The sequence below is a fragment of the Globicephala melas genome, chromosome 2 (genome assembly GCF_963455315.2).
Source record: "Globicephala melas chromosome 2, mGloMel1.2, whole genome shotgun sequence".
NCBI lineage: Eukaryota > Metazoa > Chordata > Mammalia > Artiodactyla > Delphinidae > Globicephala > Globicephala melas.
The window spans coordinates 71069435-71081792 of record NC_083315.2 but is presented as its reverse complement, the minus strand read 5'-3'; the positions used below and the strand labels follow the sequence as shown (position 1 = coordinate 71081792).

At 46.2% G+C, this 12358-nt stretch overlaps 1 protein-coding gene across 3 annotated transcripts in view; it reads left to right on the top strand.

Annotated features, from left to right (window-relative positions):
• Positions 1-12358, top strand: part of TLN2 (talin 2) — a 446754-nt gene that overhangs the window by 340060 nt on the left and 94336 nt on the right. For all 3 annotated transcript variants that reach the window (XM_060294173.1, XM_060294172.1, XM_030878890.2), the window contains exons 29-32: positions 2311-2519; positions 3385-3504; positions 4551-4748; positions 5794-5933. In XM_060294173.1, coding sequence (XP_060150156.1) covers positions 2311-2519; positions 3385-3504; positions 4551-4748; positions 5794-5933 — 667 coding nt within the window. The remainder of the gene's footprint in view (positions 1-2310; positions 2520-3384; positions 3505-4550; positions 4749-5793; positions 5934-12358) is intronic.

The window sequence follows — 12358 nt, the reverse complement described above, 5'->3', positions numbered from 1 at the left end:
TCAGCTCGGTGCTGTGTGATGACCTAGATGGGTGCGATGCAGGGGGTGGGGGGAGGTCCAAGAGGGAGGGGATATAGATGATTCACTTTGCGGTACAGCAGAAACTAACGCAACATTGTAAAGCAATTATACTCCAGTAAAAAACAAACAATAAAACCCTCCTTGATGTCTGCAAAAAAAAAAATGCAGTGACTCTTCTCTTTGGCTTTTTTCTCTCCTTCACCTTGGCTTTACTTATCTTTATGCTTTCTCCTCTGCCATATAAAACACTTTGTTTAAAATGTGTTCATTCCACATGCTGCGCTCGGAAGTGCCGTGTGATAAATGGTAGATGGGCAGCTTTGCAATTTGCCTTGATTAGATTGTAGAGTTATGTCCCAGTTATGCGACTTCCTAAGTATTTACAGATGAGCCAGTCTGCAGCTCTGGGAAGTTGTTTTATGGATTCCCCAGGGCCTCTTGTGTTCTTTCTTGTATTTCGGTGCCTCGTCCCTAGTAAAGAGAGGACCACCTGCTGCGTCTGTGCCCACGCGGCTGAAGCAGCAGCGGTAAAGACCACGCTCAGGGGTGCCATCCAGCCGAAGGCTTTAGATACAGTCACCTCAAAGTGTAGTGAGAGAGCAAGTCATCTGTGAATTTTTCATGCAGATGTTGTATGTTCTAACAAGAATCCCTTGTAGTTCTCTATCCCAAAGAACACTATGCAGAGTCTGATCCCAAAGTTAAGAAACTAACCTCAGATCTAAAGGTGCGTCCGTGGTCAAGATGCTTCTCAGCACTGGGCCTCATCTGAAATGGTTCGATGAGATGAGCTTTGAGGCTGGCTATTCTGCAGTTCCCCAGGTTCCAGGAGCCTTTTGTTACGTGCCTTGGCATTTCCAGTCTCCTTCCTTTTCTTGGGTGCGCCAAGCACTAGGTACCATGTAGGAAGGCGCCTCTTCTTTCTATGGGAGGTGGCACTGTAGTTTTTAAGGACTAGTTTATATGCATAGTTTATCTCCGAATCTCATCATCTTTAGAAGTGAATTTAAAGATGAGCAGGTACTTCGCAAAAGAGGATGTCCAAACAGCCACTGAGTGTATGAAAAAGTGGTCAACATCGTTGCTCACTAGGGATATAAGAATTAAACCTCAGTGAGGGACTTCCCTGGTGGTCCAGCGGTTAAGACTCCACGCTTCCACTACAGGGGGCATGGTTTTAATCCCTGGTCGGGGAACTAAGATTCCCGCATGCTATACACCCACCAGAACTGGATAAAATAAAAAATCTAACACTAGTAAGTACGGGCCAGGATGAAGAGCAACTGTAACTCTCATATATATAGTGCTGGCGGAGTGTATAATGGCAAAACCAGTCTGAAGAAGTGTGGTAGTATCCTCCAAAGCTAAATATACACTTACTCTATGACCCAGCAATTCAGCTCCTAGATTTAAATCCAAGAGAATCAATTCCATATGTCTACCTAAACACAGGGATGAGAACTTTTCCGGTAGCTTTATTCATAATAGTCCACACAGGAAACAATCCCCAAGTGTCCAGCAACAGAAGAATGGATAAGCAGATGTTGCTGTGTTCCTATAATGGAATACGACACAGCAAGAAAAAGCAATGTACTTCTATGTGTAACAGCACGGGTGAATCTCACAGCATTGTGGTCAGAGAAAGAAACCAGACACAAAAGAAGACATACAGTGTGGTTCCATCAACACGTAGTTGAAGAACAGGTAAAACTAGTCTAAGGTGATAAAAGCTAGAATAGGGATTACTTCCAGTGTGAGAGGATATTGACTGGGAAAGGGCACAGGCAATGGAAATGTTCCTTCTCCATATGGATGGCAGATACGTGGGTGTACACATCGGTACAGATTCAGTGAGCTGCCCAGGGAGACTCATTCACTTTGTTGCGTGTAAGTTATGCCCCAATAAAAATGACTGGAAAGAAAAGTGAACTTGAATGGTTCATCTGTGAGTTCGATACTATGCACTTGGTATTTTAGGTCTAGGGACAGGTGGGGTAGTGGACGTGACAGGAACCAGAGGGAAATGGTGTTTAGCGTGGCATTTGTTGTAACATCCCTCTTGGAGCAGCCCAGAGCCAATGGCTTGAGCTACTTCTTTGAGAAGGACATCAATTCAGATTTTATAAAAAGCAATTTGGAGCCCACCTGTGCGAGGCACTGTCCAAGGATTCTCTCCTTTCTCGAAGGCTCTAGTCTAGAGGCTTACTCCCAAGTAAAAGTATAACTTTTGGATGGAATCTAATAGAAAGTCTGGCGGGCTCTTTTTTTTTTTTTTTTTTTAATCCCCAGGGGTGGCTGCTCGAGAGACGGCCCAAGCTCTGAAAACGCTGGCCCAGGCTGCCCGGGGCGTGGCTGCATCTACGAGTGACCCCGGGGCTGTGCATGCCATGTTAGATTCCGCCCGGGACGTGATGGAGGGCTCGGCCATGCTCATCCAGGAAGCCAAGCAGGCCCTGATCGCACCTGGAGATGCGGAGAGTCAGCAGAGACTAGCCCAGGTAAGGCCCGGAAGTGGCCATCAAGGTCATCCCTGAGGTGGACGCATGGACAGGCTGTTGCCCGGTGTGAGCAGTTTTGGAAGCCTCGCATGGTAGCCCCCATAACGTGAGACGTGCTTAATTCAGTCAACAGAAAGTATGGGGGGCTTTGTTGAGACCTGCCGTTAGAACGTGAAGGACCTGGACGCAGCATGTCTGTTTTGGGCCTGTGTGTGCTTACGTATAGCCCTCTTCCTAGCCTGGGAGGTGAGGTAGATAGGCTTGGTGTAGCTACTCGGTGCTTTAAACTCTCTCTAGTGCCTCTTCAGGTGATTCTTACCAGAGAGCGTAGACAAGGAGCCTCACACATCCTTAAAAGGCAGCATGTGGGCAACTCCAAGTTGGTCTGGAAGTGCTCAGAACATTCCGCCTGCCCTTGGGCAGGGCGAGGTGTGGGATGATGGCATCAGAGGGTCGCTGAGCATAAATCCATCCCAGGGCGGGCTAACTGTGATCCAAAGGACTCAGGGCCTCCTTCCACCTCAGGACCTCTGCAGGGCTCTCTAGAAGGCAGCTATTTCTCTTCCTCTTGGTGTTGGATACCTTTGTTTCAGAACCGAGTTGTATTTGAGCCACAGTCAGGACTTGGCCTGGCCTTGGGAGCAGGTAGGGTGTGCTGTATCGCTGTGTCAGACCCTGTGCTAAGACAGGATGTTAACCCCAATGAGCGGCCTAGATGAGGAGATTTAACGGTAAACAGTGTCAGGCAGACGCTGGCAGATCAGTTCCCCATCTCTTTTAGCTCTGCTCACTCCCAACACGTGTGCAAGAATGTTTGCCCTGAAACCTGCTTTCTGTTGGGGCTTTTCTCCCTCTGTGTATTCAGGTGGCCAAAGCCGTTTCTCACTCCTTGAATAACTGCGTGAATTGCCTCCCTGGGCAGAAGGATGTGGACGTGGCCTTGAAGAGCATCGGGGAGTCGAGCAAGAAGCTGCTGGTGGACTCGGTGAGAGGTTTTGGCTCGGGCAGGGGCGCCTGGGGGACTGGGCTCACCTTAGGTGTGGGTGGAGTCTGCTCCCCTCTAGGGGACCTCTGAGCGGCTAGCCTTTCCCTTAGGAGTCCTGTTTTTCCTGTCGATTTGCCTTTTCCTTGTTTTGCTGTCTGATCAGCCGAGTTCCCAGGTAGAGCTTCTAAAGTTTACTTCTTCTTTGAGCCCATGCTGCTGTTTGCTCTCAGGTCATCCCAGTAAGACAGGAATGGGGAGGAGGGGGTATATGATCATCTAACTTCTTATCAGGACATCTCAGGCAGTGACCATCAGGCGATAAAGGGATACAAGTGTCAGGGACTCACTGAGAGAGTGAGCCGTCTGTGGAATTTCACTTTGGGGCCTGGTCCTGTCCCTGTCTTGTGAGTCCCCTTTGCGGGTACTTGGCCTTGTTCATCTTTGGTTCTTCTCTGCCTGGTCCCTGGCATATACCAGGTATGCAAGCTGTGGGTGTGGTGTGACTAATATCTAGCTTAACTCTCTGGAACTTTTCACAAACAGTTACAGGGCTGCTAGTGGCACTTCTGTGGAAAAGCTATTCAGTATATTGTTAGCAAAGACCAACTGACGAATAAAAGTGATGGCTGTTAGTTTAGAAGAATAGGATTTAAAGTTTCATAGCATCTGCCTTTTAGTTCCAGAAAGCTAAACCTTTGAGAGTTTCCATCTGAGAAACCCAAGATAGAGTGCTGGTTCAGAGAGTGGATCCCGAGTCAGACTGCCCAGGTGTGAATCCTGGCTCTGCCACTTAGGAGACCAGAAGCCTGAGGAAAGCTGTCCTTACCATTTTTAGATCCACTATGTCTAGCACTGAATAGGTGTTCACGGGAATGTACATATTTTGAAGGTCAACCTTAACAAGGGCTCAGACCACACAGAGCCTTTTAGTCTCGATGACTCACAACTGCATCCCAGGAGAGTCTGTCTTCCCTCTGCAACATACTACCTTTGTTTCTCCTACGCAAAGTAGAACTTCTCCTGCAACCTGCCTTCTCTTACCATAGTTACCTCCGAGCACGAAGCCTTTCCAGGAAGCCCAGAGTGAACTGAACCAAGCAGCGGCTGATCTGAACCAGTCTGCAGGGGAGGTGGTCCATGCCACTCGGGGCCAGAGCGGAGAGCTGGCTGCAGCCTCCGGGAAGTTCAGTGATGATTTCGATGAATTCCTCGATGCCGGCATTGAGATGGCGGGCCAGGCTCAGGTGAGGCTGGTGTGGCTGAGTGGAGTTGACCCTTGCCCCTCTCAACTCTGGTGGACCGTCGTCCCCTGCGGCCAAGTGGCAAATAGGAGCGGGGAAGCTGTGGGCAGCCTACACCTTTACACTGTCTTTGCTGCTCAGAGAGCTCCATGAGCTCACAGGAATGGCATTCCCAAAGATACTATTAGCTTATGTGTGAAGTTCTTCCTGGAAATGACAGATAACTTTTCCCACGATCCTCCAACAGAACTCATCATTTTATTTCTGCTTTTTGGAGGGAGGGCAGCTCTGCATCCTATACTTCAAATGTGGTTTAATACTGTAAAAACTCATGTATTTGAAGTTCGGGGAGCCCACTTGAAAAGGCTGTGTCTGATCCTGAGTGTCAAGTGATTCAAACTTAACCTCTTTCAGATGAACAGATAAACCCCTTGTTTAGAACAAGGGAGGGTGACTGGTCTGGTGTCAGCTTATGGAGCTGGTTGTTTTATTTTTTGGCGAGCTTGTGAACTCCCTAAAAGTGGTACCCAGGGTGTTTTTTACTCCGTTATCTACAAAGGGTTGTTTCTCGGATGGCAGGCCAGGTGAGAAATGTATCCTTTCCAGAGTCGGGAGCTTCTGGGATGCAGTCAGCTCTAAATGTCCAGACAGTGACGGTAGTTTGTGCCAGGCTGAGATGGACAAGCCCCTTGATACCTCCCGCATTGTTGAGCAAGATGCTGGAGCTGTGGCCCTGTCTGTGTGCTCTCTCGCTCGCTCTCTCCCTCCCGCCCCCATTCATGCCCACTCTTGTGAGACAGCACAGCTCTTGGCTGACCCACTTGGGCTGGATTTCTGTCCTGTTGTGTGCATCTTGGTCCGGATAGCTGTTTGGGGAACGGTAGACACTGGGCAGAGTCTTGACAATTTAGGCATCTGCTGACTAATTGGACTTAATGCAACCTAGACAGATAACCTGCTTCCGTTTCAAGGTGCTGCTCCTAGCTCTGAATGCTGCCTAGGAGAAATGGACAGCCCCTAATGACTCTGGCTCCTTTTGACCTTCCAGACGAAAGAAGACCAGATCCAAGTGATAGGGAACCTCAAGAACATCTCGATGGCATCCAGCAAGCTGCTGTTAGCGGCCAAGTCTCTCTCTGTAGACCCAGGAGCACCCAATGCAAAAAACCTCCTGGCCGCAGCTGCAAGGTAAGAGCGGAACAAAATGGGCGTTCACGTGTGGTGTTTGCAAGATCCACCAGACATCCTGCTGCTTTGCTGAGCGAAGGAGTAGTGCTGACCTTCTGTTGTCGGAGTTGGAGGCGAGAGTGACAGAGATGCTGGTGTCTTATTAAACGGGCTCCTTTGCATGCGCTTTCTCCCCTAAAGATGCCTTCTGTCTCCTCTTAAAGCCTTTTCAGGAGGACTTGCTTAGTCTTAAGGCCCCCACTGATGTATAAACGTAGTGGCTTAGATTTTTTTTGCAAGTAGTATTACTATCTTTCAGATTATGGAAGTAATATAAGTTCATTAAAAAGAAACCAGAAGATGTTGAAAAGTATAAAAAAAATGACACTCAACTAGCCATTCAACATTTCTTGAGTCTTACTATATGCCTGGCACCAATGTTAATTAGATGGATTTAAACATGTTCACTTCGTCATGTGCAGAAGGGCTCTAGCTCAGAATGAATGGGGCGGTGGGGAGGAGTAAATTGTTTTGGGAAATATGTTAAAACATGAATCTGAACTTGGGGTAAGGTCAACGTTCTTCTTTCCTGTTGTTCTCACCTGAGGAACTGGGTCATACAAGAGAATTTCTGCTCCAGGGCCACTCTGGCCGTTTAGTTCAATTACTAGTGATGGAGTGCTGGTAGCTGGAGAAACTGCAGCGACAGCCCAGGAAAATTTTATATTGGCAATCCCACATTCATATTCCTGAACCAAGAGTGTAGGGTATTTTATTTTCCTATGGAAGTGTAGGCCTGTTTTCATAGCATTTCTTGATATCACTTTATATGTAGGAAAACTAACAGCAGTGAGAGATTAAATGCGGGACAATTAGAACACATAGCATAATTGGAAACATTTTCAAAATGTGCAGATTAGTGATTTTTAAAACGCATTGCTTGAATTCTACTTAACTTCTTTTAAACTTGGTTTTGTTTGCTTATTTTTTAATGTCTTTATCTCTCCTGGCTTTTTTTTTTTTTTTTTTTTTTGAGGTACGCGGGCCTCTCACTGTTGTGGCCTCTCCCTTTGCGGAGCACAGGCTCCGGACGTGCAGGCTCAGCGGCCATGGCTCACGGGCCCAGCCGCTCTGCGGCATGTGGGATCTTCCCGGACTGGGATACGAACCCGTGTCCCCTGCATCGGCAGGCGGACTCTCAACCACTGCGCCACCAGGGAAGCCCCCTCTCCTGGCTTTTTTAAAGTTGTTAGAATCAGGAGACCTGAATTCTAGTACAAGCTTTAGTGCTTGACTAGGTTACCTTGGTCAGGTAACTCAACCTGTCTAAACTTTCCCATTTGCCATATAGGGATGTGTACAGACTACATTGTCCTTGAGCTCTGTTCAGTTCTCGATATATAAGGTAGCATGGTACCACTGGTTAAAACCTGTCTCTGGTCTCCTGTTTGCTTGTAGTGTTATTTTATTTTATTTTATTTTTATGGGGGGGTTAGGTAATTTCAGAGCAGTTGCCTTCAAAACCTTTGAGTTTCTTCATTTATTCCCAGATACATACTTTACCTTCAAACGATAGCTAGAGCCACTAGGTGATGGGAAAAATACCCTCACATCTCCCCACCTCCATCTTATGCTTTGTTTGTGATTGTTCCATTAGGTGAGTGCCCTTCTGGGGTCGTGGTGGAGATGAAGAGGGACAGTGATGTCTTCTCTGTCGTGCAGCTGTTTCTGATCTAAAACCCTCTTAATCACTTTTTACCTACAAACAACCTTTGGGTAAGGCAACTAATGTTGCCAGGTATCTGAACTCAGATGTTTTTCATTATCTTAAATTTTTCACATCGTTTCAAAATTACAGTTTCCAACTTAGAGCGTGTTGTCGACTCTCTTAAATTGTGGGAATGAGGGGAGAGTATAAATTGGCCTTTTGAAAGCCCCGTACCGAAGGGAATCCAGGACCCGAAAGCATGCTGCTGGTGTCCTGGCTCTGTGAGTGTCTGAACGCCCCCTGGTGGTGACATTGAGGAAGGGACCTGGAGGCGAGGCAAAAAAGCTTTCTTTGCCTCTGTCTGTCCTGGCTTTCAGCAGTTGACAGAATTCCCAGCCTGATGGTTTCATAGCCAAGACAGCACTCAAGAATCATCACATGAACTGATAGTCTTGGGCTGGAACAGCTGCAGGAAGTTGCTGGCCTATTCTCCTTGGCTTCTTGGCCCATGCTGGCAAGCTCTGCTCCCTGGGGTGATTTCCCAGCGGAAGCTCCAGCCAGGTCAAGTGAGTCAGGCAGCTCCCCTTGGAGGGTAAAGCTCTGCCCACCTGGGGTGCCTTCGTTCATTCTCTTGTTCCTTCATTTGTTCATTAAACAGATTTTTACCACATGCCTGATAAGGGCACACACTGTAAGACGGGGATGGCCCTGGTGGAGTTAGGACAGGGGGCACAATCAGGGCATGCCACCCTCATTCTATCTGGGCCTCACAACAGTCTGGTGCATAAGTACCTTTGGAGTTGGGCAGCAGGGAATCGATTGCTCTCGTCCTCATCTTCAGTCCCACTGCCCTCCCTCTTCTTGAGACGGCCATGCCTGCCTGTCCTTCCTGTGGATGTCCCCAAAGACCCCACAGAGATGCTACTGTGGGGGCCCAGGCCTGGACCAACTCAGCCCCACCCTGCTCCTACATCAGCAGACTTGAACCCTTTCTTTGTTCTTTCTAGTCTCCATGATTCTTCCTGCTTTCGGGGAAAATGGTTTACTTCTGGGAGAGCAGTAGAGTATGTGTGCCTTTCCCTCTGCTCCCTCTGACCATTCTGCATCTGAGCCCAGGTGCATCTGAGGAAGCTGGTCCCTTGGTTTCTGATGTGCGTGGGGAGGAAGTCATTTTCTGTTGAGTTCCTGGCTTGTTTGTCTTCTTTCTGTGTAACTGCCTGGCTCTGGCTCTTTTCTGGCAAGTTGGGTGGAGCTGGAGACGCTTTGTCCACCGTTCATCAGGCTTTTCCCTGCCTGGGGGCTGGACTGATGCTCCCTGAACTTAGTTAAGGGAGTGGGAAACCAGTTGGCAGTGGCAAAAGGAAGAAGTGCCCTAACTCTGAGCCCCTCCCCAGGCTGCCGAGCACACCACAGTCACCCTGGCCAGAAGGACTCCCGGGCTGAAGACTTGACGCCCGCAGCTGCCAGCATCAGGGCCGTCCTAGGCCAGGTGTTCAGCTGCTTTCCAGTCCCCTGAGGGCTCCCTAGGACCTTGCAGGACGTGTCTCTTCCAGGACCACCCTTTGCTTTGAAGTTCCTGCCGGGCAGGAGTCTTCCTGTCTCCAGAGATGGTGAAAAAGGATGTCCCAGCAAGCAGCACTTCCATGTTGTAAAGTAGAAAAATGTACACTGGGCCTTCTTCTGTCTCTTGGTCTCCTCTAGAATGTTCCATTCCCGGAATCCGAATCAGGATCTCGCTGAGCCCTGACTTTCCAATTGCTCTGGTCCACGTTGGGCCCTCCTTCGTAGGCAGAACCCACGCCCACGGTCAAGGCTTTCATTTTCTTTCTTTCACTCCCAGCGAGTCCTGCCTGTGTCTGGCTGATCCTGTCTGGTGTCACACCCCCCATCACTACTTCCTCTGGCTCACCTTTGTGTCTTGTCTGTTCATTGTCTTGCCTCTCCAACTGGATTGCAAGCACCTTGCTTTCCTAGAGAGACTTAAACTGTATTATTTTTTTTACTCTCCATGCCTTGTGCATGGTAGGACCCAGGGAATACAAACAGGGGAATTTCAGTTTGCTCTTAGTTGCCTTTCTAAGCACGTCCTCCTTTGAGGAAGGGAATCATCTGAAGTTGCTCTGTTCCCCTCCAAGCTCGCTATTGGACGACTTGGGCTTAATAAATAATCAGAAGAACAAACTGGTTGATTTTCTTCTCTCACCTCTGCCCCAATTCTATATCTATATAAAGGTTCCTTCCAGAGCTCACAAACTCCTGTCTGAATCAATTTAGTATCTCTGAATGCTAAACGATTTGTAGGTTAGAAAGCCTTTAACATCCGAGGCTGTAGATCCCAATTTATTAAAAACCAAGAGTGGCCACATATGCTTATTAGATAAAGAATGAATTACAGGAAAACACTATCTCTAGATGGTGAAATTACGGTTATTTAATTTTTTGTATTTTTTAAAATAAACTTGTATGGCTTTGATCATTACCAAAAAGTGTGGGGAAAATAAAGCAGCTACAGTTCAAGCCTACTTGGATTTACATAGAACGAAGGGAGGATGCAGCTAATGTTGGCTGTATTTTTATAACAGTGTAAGTAGGTTAATTCATAATGCTTTAGTAGATTTACTGGTATCTGCTTTAAAATAATATTATAAAATCACTGTTAACGTTGTGATACGTCATTGTCATTTTTCTATGCATATGTATATTTTTACAGGTATGGGCTTATGTGGTTTTTACATTTTATATACAGTTTTCTATATAAGGAATATGATATCATGACTTTTAATGGGTGCCAAGAATTCTGTTGTAGACTCTACATTTAATCAGTCCTTTATCACTGCATATTTGGGTTGTCTTTAATCCTTTGCTCTTATAAATGAGTACCGTAGTTTGAAACATGAAAATACTGTTTCCCATTGTCAAATCTATATCACCATTTGCCTCTGTGCCGCTAAGTTTATCTAGCTATGCAATCCAGACTCTAAAATGAGTTATGGGGATAAATGATACCTAAATAATGCTTTTTAGTCATGGATCAGTATTACCCAAGTGACTCATTCAGGCATGCGGTGCTGTGCTGGCACTGTTAAGGACTATCCAACCACAAACTCTTATTAGTCTGTTTGTTTGTTGTTTTTTTACCCCAAGTTTTTATTTGAACATTTTTCACTTCTAAAAATTGTTGAAAGGACAGTGAATAGCTATATATTCTCAGGATTTACCAATTGTAAACTTAGTTAGGGGGTTTTTTTGGTTTGTTTTTTCTTTTTGGAGGGGGCCACACTGCCTGGCTTGCGGGATCTTAGGTCCCCAACCAGGGATTGAACCCGGGCCCATGGTAGTGGAAATGCAGAGTCCTAACCACTGGACTGCCAGGGAATTCCTGTAAACACTTAGTTTCTAATGGAAAAATCTTTATATAAAGACTAGCTTTTTAAAAACGTAGATAAACAGGAAACGCTGAAGGAAGTAAGCCAAATGGAAAGCTTGTGTGATACGTGGAAATATTCCCCAAATGATCGTGTCACCACAGTTGAGGGCTGTACCCTTTGTTATGTTGACACATCCAGCCTGTCCACTCCGAAGTATGTCTTGAAGGCTGCCATTGCAGAACACGGTGTTGGACTCTCTGGGGGACCCTTCCAGTGAATACATCATGAACTGCACCTTCCAAAGGTGGTCCCAACTAGAGACTGTCCTGCTATCTCAGTTGTTCTTGTTTTGCTTTGCACCTGGAAGGCACAGTGCTTCCCCATGACACCTTACTTAGTTAAGCACTTTTCCACAAATAAATGAGTCACTAGAGTTAATCTTACACAAGCTATTTGGGGATTCCTTCTTGAGCTGAGGAGTGTTTTTCTTCTTCCCATCACTCTAGCTAAATTTAAAATTCAAAGCAGTAGCTCCTCATCAAATAATTAAGCTGATTGCCTTTGTACATTGGCAACATCTTTTTCCACCTAATTTGATATTCTGTGGGAAGCTGCAAAGCCAATTTAACTAATAAAATGTGGCGTCTTTATATTAGACAGTGTTAATGATTAGCAGCAATGTGTGTCCTATTTTGATTTTGTTTGTTTTATTTTAAGTTTCCTGTTAGCTGCAGTGGTTACTGACTGTGAATAGAATTCAGGGTCCTGCCCAAACTATGGACCAGTTATGGCCCTGCAGAAAAATGGTTTTGAATCTGGCCTTTGTGTCTGATAGACATGGGTTTAAGTCTTATTTCTGCTTCTTATTTGTAGCATCTCCTTAGGGAATTATCTCGTGTGTGTGTGTGTGTGTGTGTGTGTGTGTGTGTGTCTGTTTTTTTCATTTATAAAAACAAGGGTATTCAATTTTAAGACTTAGTATAAAGGTACAGTAATCAAAACAGTGTGGTATTGGTGAAGGGTTAGACACACAGGTCAATGGAATAGAATAGAGTCCAGAAGTAGACCCACACAAATATGGCCAACTGACTGTCAACAAGGTTAAAAAAGCAATTCAGTGCAGAAAGTATGGCATTTTTAATGGTACTGGAATAATTAGACTTCCATATATCCCCCCCATGAAAAAAAAATCTGGATCCATATTTCACACCTTGTTAAAGAAATTAACTCCAAATGGACCGTGCCTTTATGAATCATCCATGGCAACCTAAACAGAGGCTGTCCAGGAGGGGTGGAACCCTAGCCAATGTAGGAAAAAATCTGGGCTGTGTTTTAAGTTCTAAGAAGAATGGAAACACATGTAAAATCAT